The 25,792-nt window shown below is 49.7% G+C and overlaps 11 protein-coding genes and 2 non-coding genes across 13 annotated transcripts; 8 read left to right on the forward strand and 5 right to left on the reverse strand.

The window, feature by feature from the left end:
* Nucleotides 1-1,194: 1,194 nt before the first annotated feature.
* On the forward strand, nucleotides 1,195-2,463 carry FVEG_08654 (hypothetical protein; the record flags this gene model as incomplete). The annotated part of the gene is made up of 1 exon (XM_018897540.1): nucleotides 1,195-2,463. One exon carries the CDS (start codon nucleotides 1,195-1,197, stop codon nucleotides 2,461-2,463), a length of 1,269 nt encoding a protein of 422 aa, XP_018755222.1.
* Nucleotides 2,464-2,748: 285 nt separating this feature from the next.
* FVEG_08653 (hypothetical protein) lies at nucleotides 2,749-4,675 on the reverse strand (the record flags this gene model as incomplete). Its single annotated transcript, XM_018897539.1, has 6 exons — nucleotides 4,454-4,675; nucleotides 3,821-4,322; nucleotides 3,623-3,744; nucleotides 3,517-3,552; nucleotides 2,918-3,457; nucleotides 2,749-2,858 (listed from the first exon to the last, which is right to left on the reverse strand). Exons 2-6 carry the CDS (start codon nucleotides 4,150-4,152, stop codon nucleotides 2,749-2,751), a joined length of 1,140 nt encoding a protein of 379 aa, XP_018755221.1. The 5' UTR covers nucleotides 4,153-4,322; nucleotides 4,454-4,675.
* A 724-nt stretch (nucleotides 4,676-5,399) lies between these two features.
* FVEG_08652 (hypothetical protein) lies at nucleotides 5,400-7,139 on the forward strand (the record flags this gene model as incomplete). The annotated part of the gene is made up of 1 exon (XM_018897538.1): nucleotides 5,400-7,139. Exon 1 carries the CDS (start codon nucleotides 5,481-5,483, stop codon nucleotides 7,137-7,139), a length of 1,659 nt encoding a protein of 552 aa, XP_018755220.1. The 5' UTR covers nucleotides 5,400-5,480.
* Nucleotides 7,140-7,590: 451 nt separating this feature from the next.
* FVEG_08651 (hypothetical protein) lies at nucleotides 7,591-10,776 on the forward strand (the record flags this gene model as incomplete). Its single annotated transcript, XM_018897537.1, has 1 exon — nucleotides 7,591-10,776. One exon carries the CDS (start codon nucleotides 7,591-7,593, stop codon nucleotides 10,594-10,596), a length of 3,006 nt encoding a protein of 1,001 aa, XP_018755219.1. The 3' UTR covers nucleotides 10,597-10,776.
* A 966-nt stretch (nucleotides 10,777-11,742) lies between these two features.
* Nucleotides 11,743-14,263, forward strand: FVEG_08650 (hypothetical protein; the record flags this gene model as incomplete). Its single annotated transcript, XM_018897536.1, has 3 exons — nucleotides 11,743-11,917; nucleotides 12,134-12,383; nucleotides 12,511-14,263. The coding sequence occupies 3 exons, from the start codon at nucleotides 11,743-11,745 to the stop codon at nucleotides 14,261-14,263; spliced, it is 2,178 nt and encodes a 725-aa protein (XP_018755218.1).
* A 1,016-nt stretch (nucleotides 14,264-15,279) lies between these two features.
* FVEG_08649 (hypothetical protein) lies at nucleotides 15,280-17,343 on the forward strand (the record flags this gene model as incomplete). Its single annotated transcript, XM_018897535.1, has 7 exons — nucleotides 15,280-15,733; nucleotides 15,785-15,918; nucleotides 15,969-16,052; nucleotides 16,125-16,298; nucleotides 16,354-16,460; nucleotides 16,509-16,945; nucleotides 17,015-17,343. The coding sequence occupies 7 exons, from the start codon at nucleotides 15,280-15,282 to the stop codon at nucleotides 17,341-17,343; spliced, it is 1,719 nt and encodes a 572-aa protein (XP_018755217.1).
* Nucleotides 17,344-17,727: 384 nt separating this feature from the next.
* On the forward strand, nucleotides 17,728-20,661 carry FVEG_08648 (hypothetical protein). The gene is made up of 2 exons (XM_018897534.1): nucleotides 17,728-18,019; nucleotides 18,072-20,661. Exons 1-2 carry the CDS (start codon nucleotides 17,809-17,811, stop codon nucleotides 19,481-19,483), a joined length of 1,623 nt encoding a protein of 540 aa, XP_018755216.1. The 5' UTR covers nucleotides 17,728-17,808; the 3' UTR covers nucleotides 19,484-20,661.
* On the reverse strand, nucleotides 20,489-21,518 carry FVEG_08647 (hypothetical protein). Its single transcript, XM_018897533.1, has one exon. It carries the CDS (start codon nucleotides 21,332-21,334, stop codon nucleotides 20,702-20,704), a length of 633 nt encoding a protein of 210 aa, XP_018755215.1. The 5' UTR covers nucleotides 21,335-21,518; the 3' UTR covers nucleotides 20,489-20,701.
* Nucleotides 21,519-22,111: 593 nt separating this feature from the next.
* On the reverse strand, nucleotides 22,112-22,203 carry FVEG_16388. The gene has a single exon. It is a non-coding gene; the product is annotated as a tRNA-Ala (tRNA).
* Nucleotides 22,204-23,007: 804 nt separating this feature from the next.
* Nucleotides 23,008-23,736, forward strand: FVEG_16387 (hypothetical protein; the record flags this gene model as incomplete). Its single annotated transcript, XM_018905630.1, has 2 exons — nucleotides 23,008-23,034; nucleotides 23,089-23,736. The coding sequence occupies 2 exons, from the start codon at nucleotides 23,008-23,010 to the stop codon at nucleotides 23,734-23,736; spliced, it is 675 nt and encodes a 224-aa protein (XP_018755214.1).
* Nucleotides 23,737-23,895: 159 nt separating this feature from the next.
* Nucleotides 23,896-24,321, forward strand: FVEG_16386 (hypothetical protein; the record flags this gene model as incomplete). The annotated part of the gene is made up of 1 exon (XM_018905629.1): nucleotides 23,896-24,321. The coding sequence occupies one exon, from the start codon at nucleotides 23,896-23,898 to the stop codon at nucleotides 24,319-24,321; it is 426 nt and encodes a 141-aa protein (XP_018755213.1).
* A 306-nt stretch (nucleotides 24,322-24,627) lies between these two features.
* FVEG_16385 lies at nucleotides 24,628-24,743 on the reverse strand. Its single transcript, XR_001989301.1, has one exon. It is a non-coding gene; the product is annotated as a 5S ribosomal RNA (ribosomal RNA).
* Nucleotides 24,744-25,065: 322 nt separating this feature from the next.
* FVEG_08645 (hypothetical protein) lies at nucleotides 25,066-25,669 on the reverse strand (the record flags this gene model as incomplete). The annotated part of the gene is made up of 1 exon (XM_018897532.1): nucleotides 25,066-25,669. The coding sequence occupies one exon, from the start codon at nucleotides 25,667-25,669 to the stop codon at nucleotides 25,151-25,153; it is 519 nt and encodes a 172-aa protein (XP_018755212.1). The 3' UTR covers nucleotides 25,066-25,150.
* Between the last annotated feature and the right edge of the window lie 123 nt (nucleotides 25,670-25,792).

Raw genomic sequence — 25,792 nt, forward strand, 5'->3', positions numbered from 1 at the left:
CCCAGATAGCCGAGGGTCGGTCTTGTTATCTTGTCGCGGCCTCCCAACCAGACCGCCCAGGACAATTCGTATTGATGCAATCGTTCACTGCCTCTTTTGTCAATGATCGTTCAAACCCAGATTAGTGCTCCGATATTCTTTACAGAATGAAACAAGGAAAGCGGTTATGCAACCATGTTATCGCACAGACAATTTGCCCGTCAGCACTAATTGATCACTCTATAGCTGGGTCACTACGTGTGATTATAATACCATTGCATCTAAAGAGGGACGATTTGCAGGCGGATAGTCCGGTGTTGAGAAAGAAAGAGATCATCAGTATCTTGGGGTTTTCAAACCTAGCAGAAGAGGTAGATGCACGCATTCGACAAACCACTGCTCATTTGTGCTTCACAGTTTGATGCAACCAATAGCGCCATGAGACGAGCTTGACAAGGCGTACGTGAATGGTTGGTATTCTCAACGAAGAAGGGTTTGCAACGTGGGAGGCTAGATCGAAGTTAATCGGACCCAAGGGTCCTAGCCATGCGACAACGCTGCCCGTTCCATCACCGGCTCGGTCCATGCCGCTCGAGCTAACTGAGCATTACAACCAACCATGTGCCCTTCAACAGCCACAATATGCAGCTCGGAGCAAATGTGACGGTTTAAGTTCCGAGGGTACTGGAATGAGGCTCAAGTCTAGGCCACGTTCTCGCGCGGGGTTCAGAGACTCAGCTGAGAGCTGAGACGCCACGAACATTCGATATGCTGATGCGTAAGCACGTAAGACCATTGTGTGATAAGAGGCTTGAATTCGGAAACTTCAGTTCGCCAATGAACATGGGAAATCTCAGCCTGTGTGATGAGACTTATGCAAGCAGGAATTATAAACCTTTGCTGGCCAGCCAACGAAGGAATGTGACAAGCCAAGCTGAAAAGCATTTGACCAAGTTCTCCCATGTTAAGGAAAACCTTGGATGATTCAGGAAATTCATGTTCGAACGTGAGAAACATGAGAATGCCAATCGAAGAAAAGACAAGAGATGATACATCACTTCGCGACCAGACTTCTCCTATAAGAAGGGAAGTGCTTCCCAGATTGTTCACTTCATCTCCAGACACTCATCACTCAATCAATCTACCACAAATCTCAGTTCATTCATATTAATCATCACTTCAATCTCAATCTATAATTCAATTACATTTTCAAAAATGTCCGCTTCACAGAACGGAGGTCTTGTTCACCAACAGCTCATCCCTGCAGACAGTATCACTGCCTCTTACGACAACGAGGCCAAGCTCCTGATTCTCAAGGCATCTGGCACCCATGTTGATCTCACCAGAGACATTACATTCCGCCGTCTTCCTTTCGACGGCGGCCTTCTTTTCGAGCTGATCGGCTGGGTGGGCCCAATCATTCGCGGGGGCTCACCCTACGAGATTACAGACAGCTTCAACATCGACCTTCCTAGCATCGTTTTCCCTTCCAACACTGTTGTTGTCAACACTGAGAACAAGCAGCATTGGGTTGTCCCCATTCAGTACAACAACTCAAACGGACAGGCTGCCACTAATGGCAAGGCTGAGGTTGAGCTGCCTGAGATTAAGCAGGTCTCCGAGGACAAGAAGATTAATGTTCTTGCCGATGAGCCCTTCACCATCCAGCAGAGTGACTCTTTCACGGGTAAAGGTGGCTCAGTCAGTATCGACTTCGACAAGAGCTTTGTCACTTTGAATGATGCTCGTATTGAGGATGGTAAGATCGTATGGACCCTCACTGCTCAACAGACTGGAACTACCGAAATCTTTGTCTATGTGGGCCAGACCCAGCCTCCGTTTTTGTATCGCATCCCCTACGTCGTGGAGAGTATTGTTCTCCTCGATGATAAGTCTGTCCCAGCACAGACTACAGCCTCTTTCAGCGTGAGCAACCAAGGCAGTGTCGGAACACACGGCGCTGCGTCCAATGGACATAAGAACGGCAACGATAACCAGAAAGTTGGCCTTCCTCTGTCTTGGGATGGGTTCATCAACGTTGGTCTCAACCTCATCAAAAAGCAGTATCCCAATGCCAACCTTCTCGAAGTCGACGCAACTCCCTTGACTCGCAAGCCTGTCCAGAACGAGTGGGGTCTTGTCAACAACCGTATTGTCTGTGGCCTCAGCGGTAACAAGACTGCTATCATCCAGTCCACTGGCTGGGGCGAGTTCGGAAAGGTCCAGACCATCAACTCTCCCTTCTTGGGAGATCAGGTTATCTCCTGGCCTGTCGCTCTCGATATTCATGACGCGTTCACCATCCTCAGAAAGGCAGGATACAAGCAGGCCATTTATGCGGTCACTCTGCGCCAGCCTCTCTATCCTGGAGATGATCAGCCTTTCTACATCTTCAACACTGGTCCTGAGTTTATTGCCGTAGGAACCAAGGACAAGAAGATCCACAACTTTGGTGCCTCCGAGTACAATGTTCAGAAAGCTTAGGCTTCTCGATGGGGCTTCCCGTACCAAAGACAGTACTTCTCTTTCTCTTCAGCACAGAGCAGATTGATAATGTTTCGCTTTATTTTCTTAGTTAATTAATCCAACTTATACTATTCAAAAATGCTCTCTAGTGAACAGTAAGAATGTGTTACTGCTAAAGGCACAGCAATAAGTCACTCAAAGACAGCAGCCCGTGTCGGTGCGCTATACACTATAATGGGTAGATGTTTGCTGGGTCTTGTATCGCAACTAGAGGAGTGACCTCCCATTGATGCTTAGAAGAATCTAGTTCGACTTGGCAGTCTGCATTTCAATCTGTCTCTCCATCTCCTTCTCGCTTGCTACCCCGTCTTCTATAGGCCTCGCGATAGTGACGCCGGCTCGACGGGCAAAGACTAGGGCAAACATCAGTCATTATTCGGGCTAGGCAAGTTGGGTGGGACATTAGACTTACGGTCTTCCATTTCCTCTAGAGACTTGCCTTTGGTCTCCATGATAAAGAACCAGACAAAGATAACAAGTGCGAAATTGAAAATCGAGAACATTAGAAAGGTCCTCCAGCCAAGGTTCGTCACAGCGTGGGGAGTGGCTTGAGAAAAGACGAAGTTGAACAGCCATTGCGTTGAGGTGCTAATGGCAATGCCAGCCTCGCGAGTACGGCTGCTAAAAATCTCACCAGTGTAGACCCACGGTACAGGCCCCCAAGAGATGTTATAGCTCATGGCTTCCAGATAGATCATGGTCAGAGAGGCGATAGAAGGAGGTGTCAGTCCAGCATCGGGATTCGGAGGGAACTTGACTGTCAAGATTGCCACAATGAGCATGTAAGTGCCCATGAGCCCTGCACCTGCGAGTAGAGACCCACGACGACCGATTCGTTCAACGAGGAATAGCAGGAAGAAAAGACACGCCACGACTTTGACAAGACCGAAGAAGCCAGTAAGCAGAAGCTTGTCCTGGCCAGCACCAACTAGACCGAAGATCTGAGGAGCATCTGCACAGATATGTTAGAAATGATGGGAAAGGCACTAAACTGCACAGGAATATACTCACAGTACGCCAAGGAAGTGTTGCCGGTCAGTTGGACGCCTTACCACGTGGAAAATTCATTAGCTAACCCCAGGTCCAATAAAAATGGAGATCCAGAGGAAGTGCTTACCGATTTGCAGAGCAATGATGAGGCCGAGCCGGTAGCGGTTGACGGGCTCAATAAGCTCTTTCCAAGTCAAGCCAGCCTTGATACGATTCTCTTCGTCGATGCTGCGAACAATCTCGCCGAACCTGTGGCAGGACATGTCTGTCAGAAGCAAGTCTTCGACCAAAAGTCAGTAGTATGTCACTATTGGGAATCACTTACTCTTCTTGAACTTCGGGAGAATCTCCTCCACGAACCCAGATCAAAGACTGCAAAGCGTCCTCGCGGCGATTTGTCTTGGCCAACCAACGAGTACTCTCCTTTGTAAAAAGCATTCCTAGGCCAAGAATAGTGCCGGGGACAAGCTGTAAACCAACTGGTAGTTGCCATTGGGCGCTGCTGTCATCAGGGATGTGGATGCTCGCTGCGTAATCAACCCAGTATGAGGTCATGACGCCCAAGGTAAAGAAGAACTGGAAAATGCTACCAAGCATGCCACGGATATTTTTCGGTGCCATCTCAGCTGAGTACATGGGTACTATCACAGTGGCCATACCAACGCCGACGCCTGAGACAAATCGAGCAATGTAGAATCCGGCGAGATGATGGGTGTTAATAGTTTGAACCACGGCGCCGACATTGAAAATTGCTGAGGCTAGAACCAGGGACCAGCGACGGCCAAATCGAGCGGTGAAGGGTCAGATGAAGAAGCAGGAGAAGAAAGCTAGGAGAGGGGAGTTCCAAGTTAGTTGACCAGTTCTTCTCCGAAGACATCATAAGAGCTCTGTCGTCCTGCAGAAGGGCATTGCCAACACAGTACGGTAACAAAACAGAAAAACAGGGAGATGTACTCACCACCAGCTTGCAAGAGACTCGTGGAAAGTGAGCCGACATTGGCTTTGTCCTTGGTGGTATACCGGAAATCCCGCTGGAAGCTCGGGAAGGTCAAAATTCCACCAACAATACCGGTGTCATAGGCAAAAAGAAAAGAGCCAACACAGCAGAGGGCTACAAGGTAGAATGCTCTGAAAGTCCCCAGAGCCTTCGTCATTTTAGGGCTTGCTTTTGGATGTGATTAAACATGCAACAAGATAAAGGAGGCTATGGGTGTCTCCGAGTGAGAGTGACTGTTGAGGGGCGGCCTACCTTAGGGCGCGACGACGAAGCGCTTTATACACAAATACATCATGCTCGCGAGACGCAGATGGGCAAATTGGTATTAAACCATGGCGTGCTGTGGAAGGGCAATGGTGAGATACAACGGAAATGGGCTGAAGTCGAGAATCTGCCAGGTAGAGATCCCGCAGGATTGGTAAACTGTGAGGTTTGGTGGACACCATCTTGATGGGCCATAGCGTTGCAACCCATGACGGGGTCTGTAGGTGGTAGCCGACAAGACTGACCTCAAAAGGAGCTCGATACCGATACCCGGACGCGGGGATGAGTCGAACGAGTCTCCACAGCCAAGCATGTGTCATTTGCACTATGCCCGATTGTATCATTCGGCCGACTACCGACAGTCATCAGTTCTTCTTTTGGTTGCGAGCTACTGATCCGCCATTTGACTCGGAGAAAGGTGCGCCAGGAGGAGAAGATAGTCGCATACGGGTCGTTGCATCGGCTGTTGCAATTCTCACGTACGATGTAAAGTTGTAGGAGGACGAGTAGCTTACATTAGCCGGTGGGACAGTTTATTGTCCCCGACCTGCGTCACATACATAGTAAGCATTTCACCATTCTCCTCATAGCTTGTGGCTACCTGAACACTCACTGACATCCTCTGCCTCCAGTCCTTGGTTCTCGAAGTGTGTCTCTCTGTCCTCCGTCTTCTGCCTCATCCAATCTTTCACCAAAAACGAATCGCTTGATCATTGGAGTCAAAATGGACTCGCGACCGAATATTCTCTTCATCATGGCAGATGACCATGCGTCCAAGGCCATCAGTGCTTACGGCGCTGGCATAAACCATACGCCAAACCTAGATCGGATTGCTAAGAACGGCATGCTCTTCAACCACTGTTATGTAACAAACTCCATCTGTACACCTTCTCGAGCAGCTATTCTTACAGGCACACACAACCATGTGAATGGCGTCATGACGCTCGATAACCACATCAACAAGCATATGCCCAACGTAGCGAAGCACATGCGCACGGGCGGATACCGCACGGCCATGGTTGGCAAATGGCATCTGGGTGAAGGCGAACCACACGAGCCGACCGGGTTCGACTACTGGAGCGTCTTGCCAGGCCAAGGAGACTACTGGGACCCCGAGTTCATCGAAATGCCCCCCGACGGCAAAGGTGCGGGCATCGAGCGTTACGAAACAGGATATGTCACGGACATCATCACCGACAAGTGCCTCGAGTGGATAGGTGCCACTGAGAGTTCTGGCAAGCCCTTCTTTGTGATGTGCCATCACAAAGCTCCTCACCGATCATGGGAATGCGATACAAAGCACAAGAACCTGTACGCCGACAAGCCGATCAAGGTTCCAGAGACGTACGATGATGACTACAAGAATCGAGCCAAAGCTGCCAGAGTAGCCAAGATGCGCGTAGCCGAGGACTTGACGTATCAGGATCTTGGACTCGTTCAACCTGATGGAGGTCGGTCGGTGGGCGAGCGCGTCACTCAGGAGTCTGGCTCGGCCCAACGCAAGATCCCAACGGACCCGAGCATTAAGCTGATTGACAAAGACGACGGTACTGTTTTCACCTTCACTACACCTGCCGAGCTGTCGGCCTTCAAGTTCCAGCGCTACATGCAGCGTTACCTTCGCGTGATCCAATCGGTGGATGACAATGTAGGGCGCATGCTGGATTACCTTGACCAAAAGGGACTTACCGAGAATACGCTTGTTATCTACACCTCGGACCAAGGCTTCTTCTTGGGTGAGCATGGATGGTTCGACAAGCGGTTTATGTACGAGGAATCTTTCCAGATGCCCTTCCTGGCACAGTTCCCGAAGCAGATTCCAGCTGGCTCTGTCAGCAACGAGATATTCTGCAACGTCGACTTTGCCCCGACCTTTCTCGAGCTAGCAGGCATCAAGACCCCGAACTACATGCAAGGCAAATCGGCATTGCCTCTGATGCGCGGAGGATCCGTGACGGGCCCGGAATGGGAGAACGTCGCGTATCACCGATACTGGATGCACAACGATGTTATTCACCAGGCTTATGCGCACTACGGCTGTCGCAATCAGCGGTATAAGCTTATTTACTGGTACAACGAGGACCTTGGAGTTGTAGGTGCGCGGCCTGGAAAGGCAGACAATATTGATGAGCCAGAGGAGAAAGAATGGGAGCTATTCGATTGTGAGAAGGACCCTCTCGAGCTCTTCAATCTGTATCATGATACTGCGTACAGCGATGTGGTCAAGCACATGACAGGTCTCCTCGAGGCTAAGATGGAGCATATTGGCGATGATCCGATCCATCTCCGGCTGAGTGGTTCAAGTAAAGGTGTGCCAGCAGCAGTCAAGTATGCAGAACAGAACGGCGTGCGGCCCGAGGATGTGCTGAAGCAGAAATTGTGATGATTTCGATGGAAGACGGATTGTAAGACAACCATGAATGAGACATGTACATAAAGCAGTGACTAGAAGCATTAGGATACTCATGAAACCGTGCTCGCCAAATAAAGCCTCTTAGCCGGCCAAACTTTGTGAAAACGAGCCGAGATGAAGCTATTCTACTCACGCAGGCCCATGTGAAGAGATTGTAAGAACGGACGTTGGCCACTTATACCAATGGTTGACCTCTGAAGGCGCTGTGCCTCTGCTGGTGCGTGGCCAGAAGGCACTAAAAAGACACTGACCCGCCCTAAATTAAATTCAGTTGCTTCCGTCACCTGGGGAGGATCGCACGCCATAACCCCTTAAAAATTCTCCACTTCCCCGCAAACACGGTCGCTTCAGCTCCATCGCCATCCAAATCATTCACATCTCACAAGCCGACGAGTGTCGGTTGCGAGAAGGATGGCATCCAATGGATTACGAACAGCACATCGGTTCTTTCAAGCTTCATACCAAGACCCACATCCCTCAAACATGCCTTCAATGCAAGCAGCGCAAGGTACGCTGCGACAAACAACGAGGGACGTGTCGCAATTGTCGACGGCTGGATTTACTTTGCTCCCTCAACAGTGATGAGCACCAACTTCACAAGAGGCCGTCACCGTCAAAGAAACGCCTCAGAGGAGCTCGTGCCTGCTCTTACTGTCGTCTCAAGAAGATCAAATGCTCGGCGACGCTTCCATCATGTGTCGCCTGTCAGCAAAAGGACATTAGATGCACTTATCCGCCACTCAAGCGTTACCGACGCGCCCCAGAAGGTTACTTGCTTGAGGAAATCACACTGGAGGGGGACGCACCTCAGCAACACGAATGCTCCTCTCAGGAAAGGGAACGAGGCTTACAGGCTGTCTCCCACTTCTCAAGCAGTCCTCCCGCTACTGAACCAGCAGAGCACCAACAGCAAAATGAACCAGAGCAGCAGCAGGAGCTTTACAACGATCATCAAGACGACCTGGTGATTGATGGGGAGTATGAATGTGAGCACGAGTACCAGCTCGTACAAGAATGCAGTGAGGAACCAGAGCGAGGACGAGAACGAGAACAGGAACAGGAATCGGAGCATCGACAAGAACGGACTCACCAGCAACACGATGAGGAAGATCAACGACCGGAGCATCAACAAAATCCGCGGCAAAGAGTAGACCTGCATCGGCAGCGGCAATCTATAGGACATCTTGCAAGGTTCGAAGAAACAGCAACAATGCCGCTGTCTTCACCCGCAGACTCATCAGTGTCGTGGCATCCATCATCAACAGAGTCTGTAACAAGGGGCCCAGGCTATGGTGGCCCAAGCCGGGATCAAACAGACACCTTCCTCGACATATTCTTCAAGTTCATCTACCCCATGCCATCATACGCATTTCCACATCCAGAAACCACCAAGAGAAGATGCCGTTCTCATGATGTGCATCGCGCCCTTCCTGCTTCTATTTGCGCGGTTGCAATGCTGTACCTGCGCAGAGAAGTTGATCTCGATCTGGATCATTCACAAGACTCGAGTCGAAGAGCGCTCAAACACATTGTTGCCTCCGCTGAGGATACGAGCGCGTGGATCAGCATGGCCGAAGAAAGCATCTGGCGAAGTCTCGAATCGCCGAGTATAACCAAACTCCAGGCGCTTCTTCTTGTAATTCACTATTACATAGAGACGGAGCTCTTTCAGAGGGCTTTCATGTTGACAGCCACGGCTGCTCGCTTCGCCACGACGATGCGACTTAATTACGAGCGACATGACCTTCAGCCAGTTGCACAAGAGGTTCGACGCCGTACTCTCTGGTCTCTAAAGATGGTTGAGCGCTATTTCTCGATTGGTCTTGCCGAGTTCGATTCATTACCAATGGAGGTCATCTACATCGACTTTCCGAGGAGCGAGGGAGACTTCATGGCAATGACCAACGGTCACGAACTCGATGCTACCGGAAACGATCAAGCCAGCGGCGATTGCCACAGCTACTATGGCGAGGGGGGCACCTACGGGCTCGTTATGCAGCTGGAAGCAATTCGAAATGATGTGATGAAGATCTCAAGGAAGATCGCGCTGCTGGAAACCCCTTTGGGTAATCTCACAGACCTCTTCAGCCACCACTTACAAACTCTAGCATCCATGGAGAAACCAGCGCCGATCCTAGAAGCTCTCCTAAGCGCGGATGAAGCATTCCAGCCCCTTGGAACCAGTGGCAACAGAGACAGGTCAATCTCCCGATGGCTGCCCCGTCTATTGCTGGCTCACATCTCCTGGCACCAAGCACACTGCGACATCAACCGCATCCTTTTGCCTGGGTACTCGGAAGCTGCTCCCGGTGCTGTGCTCGCTGGCCATGATAACCAGGCCCTTCTTATTGCTGAGGCTCAGTGCTTGCATCACGCAATGCGAATCATCTACATACTCACCACGCTCAACCAGCATAGCACACAACACCACCTCCTCGAATTCGACACCGCTATATGTGCTTATCATGCCACCCGTCTGATACTCTTCATCTCTCGATTCGGCAAAGGACCTGCTCGGCCGTCACCGGAATTCGCTGTCAGTCGTGCCGAGCTTTGCCTAGCTGCGCTCAAGAGATTTTTCCGATTCTCAGCGCTCGTTAGTCCCATCATTGGAGAATTAGAGGAGTCCATCACCATCTTCTCAGAACAGCAAAAGAAGAGGCAAAACTTTCCTAGCAGTCAGCCAGAGGCTGCCGGGTCTATTCACGCTACAGCAAACCAGGGATCGGCTGCTGCAGCAAATGCAATACATTCGGCGGGAACTCTGTCTCACAACACAACACCAGGTTCCTCGGGAATCACAATGAACGAGAGAAGCACAGCCAGTTCCTACTCAGCTACTGCACCAGCGATGAACAGCGAACCCACAGAGGGCCAGGCTCCGCAAAGTGAGGCCCATAAACTATTCTCGCTACAGAATCAAAGCAGATCGGACGGTCAGTTTTCCGAAGCCGTGCGTGCTCGGCAGCGCTTAGCTGTACACAGTCTGTTGCGCCGGGCTGAACTGTCAAACGTTGGAGGCGATGACGAAGAGTACCAGAGGTCTGATAATGACGAAGTACCTCCTGATTCTGATACAACACCTCGGCGTCCGTCTTTTACAGTAGGGGATAGTCAGAACGGTCCTTCCAGTCAGGGCAACCACGGTGCTACTGCGGAGGAGAGGCCTCGCGTTGTTGGGGCATCGGCTGCTATCGCTGATGCGACCGCCGATCTACAATTAACAAACTTTAACTCAAGAGCGCACTCCATGACCAACACTCATGCGACAAAGGAGAAGTCTCAACACTTCATGGCCAAATTTCAAGACCAGGAGCTGACGAGCACTCGCAGCCCTTCCGTGCCGGGACTCTTCGCGTGGTGGGCTCCCCAGGACTGGGCATGGCTCCTGGAGGATCAACTCAGGGAATTGGGTGAAAGCACTTGAGCGGTGAATCATGTTATTGACCCCCCATGTAGCGCCTGTCTTGTCGACAGAAGGGCAGGTCATCTCCTCATGTTGGGGTCGAATATAGCCAGAAATTCTGCGATCCTTTCGTTAACGAAAAGACATTGCTTTGGCTACAAGGCGAAACCCTATAACCTTCTGATGACGCCGTTGCTGCTGCCAACTTATCACGGAACACTCTTTGGTGGGACATGCGTGTCGTTCTCTCTTGTATTTGGCGTACTTCTTGGGATCTAGTCAGAAACATTACAGCCCACGTATTGGTGTCCCTGTGAACTACAAGCGAAATGATGGGTCATTATCTGGTATGATGCAATTTTGGCTTGATCTTACATTATGCTCACCTTGCAGCGGCCTATATTTCTCGTTCTGGTTTAAAGATCAAGAACAAGAATCCGCACTTCGCGCAGAACTAGTGGCTCCCTTGGAAGGGTTCAAGCAAAGCTCGGCGACGAAAACGAACCAGTCTCGTCGAAAGTGAGTGTGATTGTATCCGTCAAGGGCCGATGCTCTTTCAAATCAGCCTAGCCTTTTGCAGTAACTCCGGCCGAGATCCATTCACTAGAGCATCTGATCTGGGATTCGGTAGTCGGTCAATATCACCCTGACCAGGCTCCAAAGGGTCCGGAGAAGAGAGTAAGATGGATCCGTACTATCCGAGCGATGGGCCTCGGGGCTCTCCACGCTCGTAGTCACCGAGTCAAAATTCAACACATGACAATTCCATCCGGTTGTCGGCCTATATCTCCAGATTGTGAGTCTATCGAATCAGATACGTAGGTTTTACCCCGGATTCTTCTCCAGGCATTGGGGAAGAGGATCATGCATATGGCCAAAGACAAGATCATCGTAAAACCCTGGCGGGAAAGACCTGGTTCAGCTCGCTAGGTGGATTGGCTCGTCATATGTGCAGAAATGAGACAAGCAAGCTAAGGCCATATGCCCCAGCTTTATACCGATGTACTTTGAAAAAGGAATGCAGGCTTTCTTATCTCTGCTGTATCGCCTTGTGAAGAACTATAAGAAGAATGCCACCCCATGTATACATCCAATCGCTAACAGTACCTCCCTCAGGACCCTAGCCGTCGGCACCTCCACCCAAGTCACCACGAACAGCCTCTCGAGATGTTCCATTTCACCGTAGCACCCCTGGCTCTTGCTGGATCCTTGGTCTACACTGTGATCGCGGCACCAGCCCCGAACAGCGAAACGTGGAAGAATAAAGCTCTTTCCCCAGCTGAGCGCGCGGAGGCTCTGTTACCCACCCTCGAATGGACAGAGAAGATCGCTCAGTTGGGTGGTATAAGAAAGCTTCTGGATCCTAATTCAACCTTTCAACCGGACTTCCTATGATGCACTGTATCCTCTGCAACATGGCATACTAAGTAGGTTTTTCGCCAAATACAATTGCGTAAAGCCTTGTCTCGACGAATAAGTCCCAAGCTAACAAGCAAATCATCGGGCTACGGTTCACAATTGAATCCTGCTGAAAAGGTGTTACCATTTGCGAATAAAGTCCGACAGGAACAGATGCAGGATGGCAAAGTTCCGTACATTACAGTCACAGATTCAGTCAACTCCATATATGTGCCTGGAGGGACCCTGTTTCCAGCAACCCTGTCACTCTCCACGACATGGGACCTAGATCTGTATTGCCAAGTAACGGAAGCGATTCGAGACGAGAATATGGCTCTTGGGACGCACTGGGTGCTAAGTCCTGAGCTAGACGTAGCCAAGGATCCGAGATACGGCCGCGTGGGTGAGACGTAAGTGTATACAGTGTCCTCTCCTATGCTGCAATTCCTTTTGCAGTACATATTTCTTCCCCTTCACACTCTCAGCTTTGGCGGCTTCCTGTGCACATGGACATGTGGCTAACCGATTTTCTACTAGCTACGGTGAAGATGTCTACCTTGTCGGCGAATTCGCAGCGCAGTATGTCCGAACTATGGAAGAGAAAGATAAGAACGGATTCATCAAAGTCGCCACGACGGTCAAGCACTTTTTATACGGAGAAGGCGCTGGCGGTATCAACACTGCAAGCATGGCTGGCGGCACCAATCATTTATACAACGACCTCGCCCTTCCCTACATTCGTGTGCTCAAGGAAAACCCCACGTCTATCATGGTGTCGTATTCCAGCATCGACCGGGTCCCCGTGTCAATCAACAAACAGCTTCTGCAGGGTATGCTCAGATCCGAAATGGGTTTTGAGGGCCTGCTCATGTCGGACGCTACGGCCATTCCACATCTTCATACTCAAAGCCTCGTGGCCTCATCCATCAAGGATGCAGCTACCAAGGCCCTCCGTGCCGGATTGCAGCTCGAATTAGCTCCTCAGCAACCAGCCGCATTTCCGAGTCTTGTTAACAGCTCGGACGATCACGAGATCGTGAGACTGGTCGACGAAGTGGTGAAGCAGCATTTGGTCATCAAATTCGCAACTGGCATGTTCGATCTTCCCTTGCCCACGATGAGTGATCTCAAAAAGGTGCTCCGCTCATCTAAACATCTCGATGTCAACCGAAAGGCTTCATGCGAATCAATCGTCCTACTGCAGAACAAAAACAAGTTTCTTCCCAAGCCCAAAATCTCCAAGGTTGCACTCCTCGGTCCTATGGCCGACATTCTGAATCCTGGAAGTTACGCTCCCAGTACGAGCGAGAAACCCTTGCATGGGCGCACGCTGAAGGGAAGTCTCGAGGCAGCTCTCGGCGCTCAGAACGTCAAGTACGTCAAAGGTGTTGACATCACTTTCGTACATGAGAGTGACAGTGAGGGCATCCAAGCTGCTGTCGCTGCTGCAAAGGAGGCTGGCCTTACGATTGTGGCTGTCGGCTCTCTCTCCGTATACATGTTGGATCCAAATGCTGGTGAGCGAACAGATGGCGAATTCTTTACGCATGCCAGCTTGGGTTTCCCAGGTAGTCAGCAGCAACTCCTTGACGCTGTTCTCGACTCTGGCGTGCCCACGATTGTTGTTCTTAGTGGCGGTCAATCGTTTGTGCTCAACAACTCAACCATGCGGGCAGAAGCCATTCTCCATACGTTTCTCGCTGGCGAGCTCACCGCTGACAGCACGGTCGAGATCATCCAGGGCAAGGTTAACCCCAGCGGCAAGCTCACTGTGACTATGCCGCAAGCCGAGGGTGTGCTCCCAGTATACTACGACTTTCTGCCCTCTGACGCACAAGGCGGCGTAAGCTTCATTCAGACTCCTAGCGTTTGCGCCACATATGACTACAACTTCCCCTGTCTCAAGCGGGGCGATGCACCCATGCCTTTCGGCTACGGTCTCAGCTATACCACCTTCGACACCTCTGCTCCCAAGATTACTCAGAAGGATGGCACTGTCTCTATTTCGGTCACGGTAACGAACACAGGCTCCCTTGCGGGCAAGGAGGTCGTCCAGGTTTATCAGAGACCCACGAATTCCGAGATCGAGCTACCGAACAAACGTCTAATCCGCTTTGAGAAGGTTGAGCTGAAGCGAGGCCAGAGTAAGGTTGTCAACTTCAGTATATCCAAGAATGATCTTGGTTACTACAACAATGCCAAATACCAAGTCGAATCAGGAGAATACATCTTCTGGACGGGTTCAAGTTCCAAGATCACTGACTTGAAGAATGCCACAATTACACTTTAATATTTCCGTTCACCGCTGGTAGTATCGAATAGTAGTCTATAGCCTAGATAGTTTTCGCAATTGCAGGCAATCTTGAAAGTCATTCGGATTCTATAATGAAGTTGCGCTCTTAGCTTTTGCTGATGGATATTCTTTATATTTTGTGTGTTTTTAAGAACTTAATGAAGCCATGTAGGAACCTGTCTCATCCACAACACCGACCAGAATGACGAGTATCTGAACAGGCAGACTCCAGACCTGGACAGAAGGCACGCCATCTTGTCGTCGAAATGCAAATAGAGTTACCCGCGGAGATATTACTCAAAGGAACTATGATATAAGCCCAACCTTAACTTAAAGTGCCCCAAATCGCCCCTGCTCGTCGGAGCTCGTGGGGGGCGAGATCCGTCCCGAGATGCGAGGCGACGAAGCGCCGGAGATAGGCCAACCATCATAGTTTCGGTGAATTTTGAGTCCCAACAGTTATTAACTGATTCTGTTTTCAGGGAGTAGATAATGGCGTAATGTTGAGCAATTGGCTTGGCACTGAGATATCAAGGTCTTGAATGGTTCCTCGGGCAATGGTGCAATACCTCTCAGTTCTGTCGTGAACTGCAAATCTTTGCCAAGGACCACTGGAGTACAGCTTCGACCGAGAACCGAGGAATTGCAACAGATCCTAAAGGGCGTTATCGGCCAATTGACCTTTCGCTTGTGTTGCTTTTCCACTTGGAAGCTTGGGGTACTTACCATCGAGACACAAATGCCTCCGCAACCATCCCAGGGGAGTTTATCAAGCAATAGTCAGAAGCGAAACCAAATAATACCATCAGAAGTGACCCCTACATCTCGCTATTATGTTCATTCCTGACGCCATAGATACATCATTAACCCCACGAAGTTGAGTCTTTCGAAATCAGTAACATGGATTTCACCATCGCCTGTACCAACGTTGATTTATACAAAAGGCGTTGTAACATCCAAGATGATTGCAAAAGGACTGCTGAAGAGAGACACATAACGCAGTGTCATTCACGATGGCACATTCCGATGATGTCCGTCTGTCAGACCCCAAGAACGCTGTTGACCTCCATATTGACTCAGCCGATTCGGATTCCTCCAAGTCAATACCCTCAACCAAGGTAATCCCTCTCATCCCTACACTTCCCCTCGCTGCACCAGAGGAACCTCGTAGCTGGTGGCAGCGACGGCCTAAACAAGATGGAGAGGCTATTGCAACCCGTCGGTCCGTCTTTGACGACCCGGACATGGCGAGGCACTACCAGCCACGATCTGACTGGGAGAATCTGCATCGATTTGATCCTTCCGAGAGGTGGACTTTCAATGAGGAGCGCAAGGTCATTCGAAAGATTGACAAACGGATCATGATATTCGCTTGCGTCATGTTTATGGCTCTTGAGCTGGATCGATCAAATTTGTCTCAAGCTGTCTCGGATAACTTTCTGCCAGACCTGAAGATGGACACCAATGGTTAGTCTCTTCTATGCCAGATGACTTCATCGTTTGACTTTGCGTTGTTAGATTACAACCTTGGAAACACCGTCTTCAAGTTGTCTTTCTTGTGTGCCGAACTTCCCTCGCAGCTTGTCAGCAAATACCTTGGACCTGACCGTTGGATTCCGATGCAGTTGTGCCTCTGGAGTCTTATCTCTGCGGTATGTGATAAGAAGCCTTGATTCCTTGTTGGTATTGACGATATGGTCAGAGCCAGTTCTGGTTGGACGGAAGGGCTTCGTTTCTGGCGTGCCGTGCTCTACTAGCCATCTTCCAGGGCGGATTTATCCCGGATGTGAGTAGCCAATAATGCCGTCCTGTCCAAGTGTTAGTGGCCGCAACTAATCTCGTACTGGAATGTTTGTAGACGATCCTATACCTGAGTTATTTCTACACTGCGAGTGAACTCACTGTTCGTCTGGCCTTCTTTTGGACGGCGTACAACGTCGCCGATATCATCAGCGGGTTTCTCGGAGCAGGCTTCCTCCAACTGCGAGGTTGGCATGGGTATGAGGGCTGGAGATGGTTGTTTCTCTTTGAGGTTTGTCGTCCAAGCTCTTGGTATCATTGACTGTACTGACGACTGGTGCGAATAGGGCCTGCTGACGCTCGCGGTTGGCATCTCCGCATGGTTTCTCATGCCTGCTGGACCCACTCAAACCTCAGGCATTCTCCGTGGTAAGAACGGTTGGTTCACTGAGCGGTAAGTTAACCTAAGATGGATATGCCTTCAAGACTGACCAGGGTACAGAGAGGAGCGTATCATGGTGAACCGAGTGATCCGTGATGATCCCAGCAAGGGCGACATGCATAACCGCCAACCCATTACTCCGAAGTTGCTATGGGCATCGCTCAAGGACTACGACCTCTGGCCAATCTATGCCATAGGTTTGACCTTCTTGATCCCAGCCACGCCACCCGCTCAGTACTTTACCTTGACCCTCCGGGGCCTCGGCTTTAATGTTCTTGTCACCAATCTTTTGACCATTCCCTATACGATCCTCTCCATTGGTGGCTTGCTACTGATCTCGTACCTTGCTGAGAAGTGGAATGAGAGATCTCTGCTTGGCCTAGCTGTTCAGATCTGGAAACTTCCGTTCATGATCTATCTGTACGTCGTGGACATGAGCACGGTCAACAGATGGGCCTCATTCGCGGTGTTGACGCTGTTGCTTGGTTCTCCGACTGGTGAGCTTTCTCTCCCCTTGACTTACATATCACAGACTAACATTATGTTTTGAGCCCATCCAATCCAAGTCAGTTGGAACTCACGCAACTCCAATACCGTTCGTTTGAGGACAGTCTCGGCGGCTGTTTACAACATGTCCGTTCAATCCGCCGGTATTATCGCATCCAATGTGTACCGCAAAGAAGACGCGCCGAGATACCGTGAAGGAAACAAGAATCTTTTGGCGATCATTGCGCTCAACATTACATTGTATCTGTTGACCAGAACCTACTACATTTGGAGAAACAAGAGCCGAGATAGGATTTGGGACGCCATGGATGATGGGCAGAAGAAGCATTATCTTGACACCACAAAGGATGAAGGCAATAAGCGACTTGACTTTCGGTTTGCATATTAGTTGATCTAGGCTTCCTGCCGACTCGCAATAACAGAGGCTGTTTGTTTCAATGATGCAGATGTTTGGCGGCACGAGCGACTTTACTTCAGTTTTACTACTTCCATTACTGAAAGGGAAAGAACAAAAAACAGTCTCGACAGACATTCAATTGATGTATTTGGTCATACATGCTCAAGTTCATGACAGTCTAGAAAGTGAAGATGTCGGGTTTATGATCCGTCATTTCTTATCATTACTGATAAGAGCAGCCAGTCAGGTTCAAGACAATCAGTGCAGGTGACACAGATAAGCAATCAGTCGCCTGATCCTTCTTATTCCGTACTAGCGCGTCTCTAGCCTTATCTCCATTCGCCGCCTCTGAGCATCACCAACTTAACTTTCCCCCGCCCTCATTTGTTCTCTAGCAAATGACATAACCCCAAAGCAGCATGTTTTGCTTTGTGCCCCAAGATCAAAGCCCCTGTGATGCCACCGCAGCGTCGATCATGGGTTGGTTGTGCGAGGTGTAAGAGCTTTAAAAAGAAGTGCAGTGAAGAGAGACCCTCGTGTCAGAGATGTCAGACTGCTGGGGTCAAGTGCGAATACGGAGTCAAGCTCCGCTGGGGAGGGAGGCCGTTCAATCGGTCACCGTTTGGGGATTGTTTGTCACAGAATGAAGGCAACGTTCAAAGACTAGGCATGTCACTTATTCCTATCATTGCACAAGGTGTACACTAACAGTCTCTCAGATCTAAACAATAAAAACTTCATATATGTTTCCCCTTCTACCCCCAGACCAGGCCCATCAAAGGCTGTGTCGCCTCCTCCAGATCAGAGCATCGATGAGCCAGAATGGATAACAACTTCTCCAGCAGAGGAACCTGAGTCTTCTCAACTTGTTGTCAGCCAACGGCAAATGTCAATGCCCCCTCTAACCCCATCCGTTGAGTTCTTCGGTCACCTATCACCCTTGCATCGATCAGGCCTGCAGTACTTCACCGAGAGGACCGTCAAAGTTCTTGCGCCACATCCCCAGATCTTTGACGAGTTATGCGAACTCATCTTGCCAATGGCAGTCTTCAATGAGCCTTTACTGCAGGGCATCGTCGCGCTGGCGGCCACTCACCGACTTGCCACCTGCAAAACAAGCGAGGAGCAGTCCTCACAAGCGCTCATTGTTGCTGGCTTTCAAGCTCTAAGTTCCAGATCCCTTTGCCAGAAACTTTCAGAGTGTGATGAAGATCAACAACTCATTCCATTGCTGGCCACATCGAGAGCACTCTTTGTTTGCGAAGTCTTCGCGAGCGAGCCAAGTCCGGATCGATGGAGCGTTCACTTCCGCGGAGCGCGCGGGCTCATTTCTCGAATACAAGACAAAGGTCTTTCTCAGAACCCGACGGATGAATTGAGATTCTTACTACGATGGTTCGACATGACCGAATCGCTGGTCTGTCTTTCGATGAGTGATCTCGCCCCAGAACAGCCGGCTATCCCCTCACCAACAACCCTCGCATCAGACACAGATGACGAGCCTGTATACATCGATATGTATCTTTCGCGTACAAAGGACCTCCTTGGGGTATTCAAAGAGATTGCACGACTAATCCGAATCAAAAATGGTGGAACAACGTCAGAGACTTCGTTGCAAGGCGGGCAAGTTGAGGCTGAGGTCTGGTGGTTACTCAACTATCTACAGTCCATCATCGACCGAGATCAAGCGAACCCTCCGCCAGTCATGTCAATACGCGGTCGCGTTCTATCTGTTGCCGAAGTCCACGAATACCGCTTATCAAATCAGATATGGCAGCTCACCGGTCTGCTCCTCATTCATCGACGCTTACGCCATGAGAGAAGATCATCTCCTCTCATCCAAAACCTCGTCAATCAGATCCTCGAATGTGCAGAGCGTCTGACGCTACGAGACGGACTCACGCCGGTCACCCTGCTCACTCCGCCCTTGTTCTTTGCGGGTTGTGACGCGCTTGGTGATGATAGGCCAAGGATAAAGACTTCGTTACAGGGCGTCTCAACTGCTCTTGGACTTTTGAATACGCAGCGAGCATTGGAAATACTTGAACAGTATTGGAAAGCCGATCCGGGTGTCGATGACGATCTAGCCGATCGGTCGTGGCCTAGGATCTGTCAATTTTTACCGTACTAATGCCAATATCTTTCAAAGAGAACATTTTCGGAGACTCGACAACATTCACGAGCACCTGAAAAATGCCCAAGACAAAGCATCTCTATCTACTGAGCTGTGTGGCTTGCCAGCTGATTGTGGTAAGCCTCATTGCAAATTCTTCAAGCAAGGGCCAACTACCCAGGTAACTCGAGTTCCTTCATGCTCATCACTGAAGAAGCCCGTCGCGCCACCAGCCTCCCTGAGCGGAAATACCGACATACCATTTCAACTGTCTGGATCTTTATTCGTCTAGATGACTGAAAGACTGGCCCAAAGTGGAATCCATTCCCGTTGCTACCCATATTTGCCTTCAGGTTTAAGGCGATAAACCATACCAATCTCAAACTGCTGAAAAATGCCATGAGTACATGGCCATGCAATGGCCTCGTTCTTTACGCCGTCGTAGCCTATGCTTGGACCGTAGGCCTGATCTTCCAACCGATCAGGCTCCCTTCCATGCTCTCATGCACTTTACGGCATTTCCCATCCCCCATGGAACGTTTATTCAGCAGAGCCGATTTCTCGACTCTCACAGACTCGTTCTACTTGGCACCTTATGATACACCTCGAACAAATCGTGCCTGGCCCATCTATAGCATGTCGTATCCGCGGCTAAGTCACTGTGATATCGAGGAACGAGTCTCATTGGCAAAGGTGGTCGAGTTGGTCAGTTGGGTTTCTCGTGCGAGGATACACCATATTCTAGCCTCGAGGCCAAAGGCAGGCTGTATCTTAGGTTCAAAAGCTGAGTTCTTGGTGCGTTTTTGATGTTACTGGCAAACGGGTAGAACTTGCAGCAATACTCCACGTAACCACCTGGTTTGTTTTAAAATGGCAGCTTCTTCGAGCTTTGATTAAAGCTCCTGCATTTGAACAATATTGCACCACAACGGTCGTGATGTCAACTCAGCCAGTACCATGGCATTCAATCCTCCCAATCAATAGACAGCAATACTAGCCTTGTCTGAATATTCGTGGAGGATAGGACCTGAGAACCTGGAAATTCTATGTTCTTATTCTTTGGGGAGGAGTCTTGAGACTCATAATACAGAAACTTTAGGTCAAAATTTCAATCCCATGTAACTTTAAAACTCGAACTCCAAGATACAAAGAAAAGGGCTCCGCAGGGGAATTCCTCTTAACACCCATGCAACAACGCACAAAGACAAGACCAAAAATACCCAGTCTTAACCCCCATCAATTCCCTTTCCGCATGGCAAAGACGCTCAAAAAGATACTCCAGCCGAACCCAACACAAACTGCCACCAAAACCCGAGAGCGCACGGGAACCCATAGGAAATTGCAGATGGCAACTAATGGCCAGATATGCCAGCCAGCTTTGATGAGTGGCCAAAGTCGATTACGGATGACTTCCAGAACGAGGAAGGGGTGAGAAACACGTGCGATGTTTGTGCAGATAAGAAAGACGGACCCGCTGATGGCAAGACCAATTGTTTGATCAAGAATCAGCTTCGCCAAAACGTTGCGCCAAATGAGATCCGGGCTGATATTGAACCATCTCCTCGTCGTTCCCCTCGTATCATCGTCCTTCTTCTCCTCAACCTGCTTCACATCCGCTTGAACCTGCGGCAGGATCTCGTTCGCCCTGATTGCGTGGCCAGTGGGGAAGCAGTCCTCCAGGATGAATTGGATGATGTTGCCAACCTGAGAGCCTATGAATCCATAGATAGCAAACTCCAGTACCTGCTGGGCATCAAAAGTCGATACGCCTGGTGTCCTGTAGTGAATGATGAGCTGGGTGACCAGGTTTGCCGAGACCTTGATAGCTGTTGCCTGAAGGGCGAGGCGGAGATTGAGGGCGCGGACCATGGTGCGACGGCCCTGGGGACTAAGAGAGGGGGGTAATTAGGTAGTCATGAGAGAGAGGGACAAACGAGTGAATGAAAAAGTGAGGCGGGTACAGGGACAAGGCTGATGGTGGTGTTGATGTACGTGTATGTATGTATTGGATCTGATCTGGAGAAGCGGGAGAGATGACCAAAGATGATTAGTGACAGCCTGGCTTGTGCAAGGTCAAGGTCCCCCCTGAAATTTGACGAATGAGAACAGCTGTCCCTTTTGTGGGTCACGTAGCAATCAATTTCAGTGGGGGCTGAGACTCAAGGGCATTGGTATTATCTTCGTTACTTGGGGTTGCACAGCATATTTAACACAATCGCTCGATCAATTCGTGCTTCTGAAACATTTGTGCGCTTGGCATTGATGAAATCCATGACAAGTTCGTGATTCTGCGTCTATGGGGTTCAAAGCTGATGCTTGAGAGAGGAATGCCCCGCCAACTAAAGATGCGCCTGAAATATCAGATAACATGTGAATTTTTAAAGTGAAACCGAATGATACAATTGAGGTCGCCAATTAATTGACACTGGAGCGGGAGTCATATTGCAAAACGCTCAACGCTGAACTATAAATAGAAAATCTATAAATGACTCAGAATCTGGCACCTCAGCCTTCTGGCGATTGTTGTCGTCCCGGGTAGGTGAAGGACGCAAAAAAAGAAAAAAAAAAAAAAAAAAAAAAAAAAGGCCAGTACAAAGCAGTGGTTGGCAAAAAATGTGGATAACAGTGGAATCAAACCACTAATATTGGACGAACAGGGAATCGAACCCTGGACCACTCCCAAATAACGTTCGCAGAGAACATGCTAAGGGAGTATTATACCACTAAACCATTCGCCCGAATGGATGATGAATCGACTTCAACCAACGTCTAGATTCCACCACCGAGGCTGGGACTTTGCTGCAGCAGCTTTGATGGCCACTAGGTTCTCTCTGCCGGAATAAGCTCACAGCCACAAATCTCAACTGCAAATAACACTTCTAGCCCACGATGCTTGATAATATTTCATCAGGATAAGAATAAATCAGAGTTAACAAAATTACTTATACACTGTCGAGAACACATAGAAACTCATCAAAGTACTTGAGACAGTCTCAATGGTTCCACCAACAACTATGTGCTTTGTCTAATGCCATTGATCTACAGACGATTAGCTGTTGTGAAGTCTCCAATGGCACAAGCAGTAGTATCCTATTTCAATTCGTGTCCGAACCCCCGCTCTGTAGATAGAGGATATCTAAGGTGACATGGTGTGTGCATCTGAGGGAGATGTTGCTCTCTGGAAACTAAGTGATCGAGTGTTAGGCGGCAATCTTCAACAACAGCCTTCAGGCAAAAGACTACATAAGTAAAGAGGATCCAAGTCATGTAAAGCTATAGATTTTACCTTTAGTAGAACTCATGACATGCTTACAACATCCTGGGTTGACTATTCGTATTATGGTTTCCAGAAACTTGCTCGTGCACGTTCCTGAATGCTCTGCAGTTGCGTGGTGGACGTCACTGACTCCGGTGGCTGCAGCAAGGCCCACTTCTGTGGGTAAGTCTCTATTGTTGAAATATCTATCTACGTATTCCAAAACCCCCCTCCAATTTCTTCCTTCTTCACCTGCATCTCTCAGTGTCCATCTCACGATCTCACCATGGATCCTCCCGTCAGAGGCACACGAGTAGGCTCTCCCATCCCTGGACTTGATCCAATATCATTAACATGTTCTTTTTAGCTGGTTCCTGGAAAGATATCTTTCGTGGATCTCGCTCCCGAACTGCAGTCGATGATTATGGAATTCCTCATGCTCAGCATCTGTCCTCTCACCGTTCCCTGCGCTGCAAAGACAAAGTACTACCCTATCACTTCTGCCGGTGAGCAGAGCCTTCTCAATCTCAAGCTCTCATGCCGCATGATCTATAACGCCATCAAAGAGAAGCGATTCGTTGAAGCTTTCACGATCGTTCAGCCTCAGCCCCCTCGGACGGAGTGGCATCCCTCGCAAGGCGCTGTCATCTTTCCACCCTCTCGCAAGGCATTTTCCATTGACCCTAACCGAGATATGCTGCGAGTCTGGGACATGAAGCTGCCTCATTGCCATCGATTCTCTGGCAACATTCCCGTCCGGAGACTTCTCTCTGTCTGGCTTGACAAGCCCGTTCATCACCATTCTACAAGGTTTGATAGGGCAAACTATCCCGGAGACCCTTTGAAGCTATGGCGGAAGATGTGGCAGGGCCGAACCAACCCTGACGAACCTCGTACTCTTAGACCTACTCGAGTGCTGTGGAACCAGGACCCCTTTATCCCCGACCTCCAACTCGCCAAGCTAGTCCGGCTTGAGGAGCTCTACATTGCTGCGAAAAAAGTCCCAAATGACTAGTGGATTCCGGGCTTTTGCTTCGATGAGCGCTTCCGACAGACCGGCGACCCTCTTACAAACGGCATTGCTCCTGGACAGCATATCGGCGAGGTCTGGAACAACGGTGCCACCTCCCCTCCTCCTGGCCCAAATGAGTATCGCTGCCCGACCAGTGGTGCTATGGTGCCCTTTGAGCCTCCTGCTCGGCCCCTGGTCGGCCTATACGGTTACGACAAGATCGAGACGACCCGGGGAGGCTTTTGGGCCGGCTTTCTCTACTACCCGCTGAAAAGGGAAGTGTGGTTCTCACCTCTATCCGCCCTTGAGATCCGTGACGCAACCCATGTCCCGGTTGCAGACAAGCCGGAGCGTAAGCTCTTTGAAGGCACTCATTCAGACTTCGTTGCCCGTATCTGGGTCATTCGTCAAGACCGGGATCTGCCTCCCGCTCAGCCTCACCATCGATGGGTCAAGGTCAAGAGCGACCAGCCTGGAGATCCTCGCTATACTGGGGAAATCGAACTCATGTGGTCCATCGTAGTCCACAGAGTCCTCAAACAAACTCAAGGCGAGACCCCTTACGAGCTCCGAGTAGCTCAATTCTGAGTGGGGATAGAGAGGGGTTTGCTGGAATGAGCCGTTGTTGAGATGGCTCATAGGGACAATAAAATGGTTGCGGTTTGGGCTCTATTTTGGAATGGATATATAGAAGTTCTGGCATAGCGCCTTGCAAAGATAATTGGGTTTATATAATCCAGTGACTAGCACCTCGGTTCTTATGAACTGCAATAGACACATCCTGCCCTAAGAGTACCTTTCTACAAAATGAATATTTCAACCTGAGTGAACCATGTCAAAAATTAAAGTATGATAGAGTTACATGTCTTTTAACACTCTATTCACAAGACAAAAAACATACAACAGCAGGTATTCGCTAGTCGTCTCCGACCTAACTACTAATCTACCCCTTGCGGGCTTGACTAAGGGAGAGCAGACGGGATCCCGTACTTTACCGCAGGTATGGTCGTATGTGATTGAGGGCATCATGATTGGTGGCTAAGTTGGTGCCTGCGTGGTTAAGGTTGTTTGCCAAAGTCGGACCACAGAAAGGAGGACAAGGAGGTGGGGCTTCACTGGGCAATAAACAACCAAGCAACGTCAACACAAGGAAAAGTCTTTTCAAGATCGCCACGAAGAGAATTGAATGTATATTGATGAAAGTTTGGATCATTTTCAAAACAAGCAGGCAGACTGATAGTGACTCGAGATACTTGCATCTGCCTAGTCTGTTCAAAGAACTCAACAAACGGCGACGCTCGGTTGCCACAGCCTCTCATGATCTTTTCAAAGCCCTATTTAGCGGTTTCTCTACTTAATACCCCTCGAAGTTGTTATTTATTTAAGATGCACCAGCCTTCTTGCTAACTCAAGCGCTTCACAGGACCATCCACATAGCCATGAGACCTCCCAACAGCACACCGACCGAACCCGGCGTCTTCATGCTCGAATCATTGCCCGTCTGAGAGGAACTCGCCGCAGAGCTAGTTTCAGAAGCCGTTTGCTCAGCATTTCCCCTGGCGGTCGTCTTGGAAGCTGTGTCTTTGGCACTGTCACCAGTTGAAGTCGCAGACGACGCATCGTCTGTAGCTGATGCTTCCGCACCATTCAGGTACCTCGAGCTTGCACTCTTGACCCGCGAGTCATAGTCTGATGCGGAGACGGGGATCGTGGTGTAGCAGCTCATTGACTTGGGTTCCCAAGAACTGCCTGTGCAGATAGGCCATCCTTCGCAAGTGCTGAGGTCAAGCTCGCCGCCGACGCAGCAATACGCTTTGTTATCCGAGGGATTGTTGAGAACACCGGGACAGTTTTTGTTATTTTCACCGGTGATGATCGTTGTCTGTGCCAGGATGCCTTGGATCAAGCATGCGAGGCTAAGTGAGGAGAGAAGCATGGTGTATTTAATGAGAAGTTGACAAATGATTCTTCAATCGGACTCGGAGTGGAATGCTCAACGGTATTTGAGAACTTGGATATATGTACCCAATTTGTCATATTCAGAATACGGAAGCCATCG

Source organism: Fusarium verticillioides, chromosome 10, assembly GCF_000149555.1.
Source record: "Fusarium verticillioides 7600 chromosome 10, whole genome shotgun sequence".
In the NCBI taxonomy this organism is placed as follows: domain Eukaryota; kingdom Fungi; phylum Ascomycota; class Sordariomycetes; order Hypocreales; family Nectriaceae; genus Fusarium; species Fusarium verticillioides.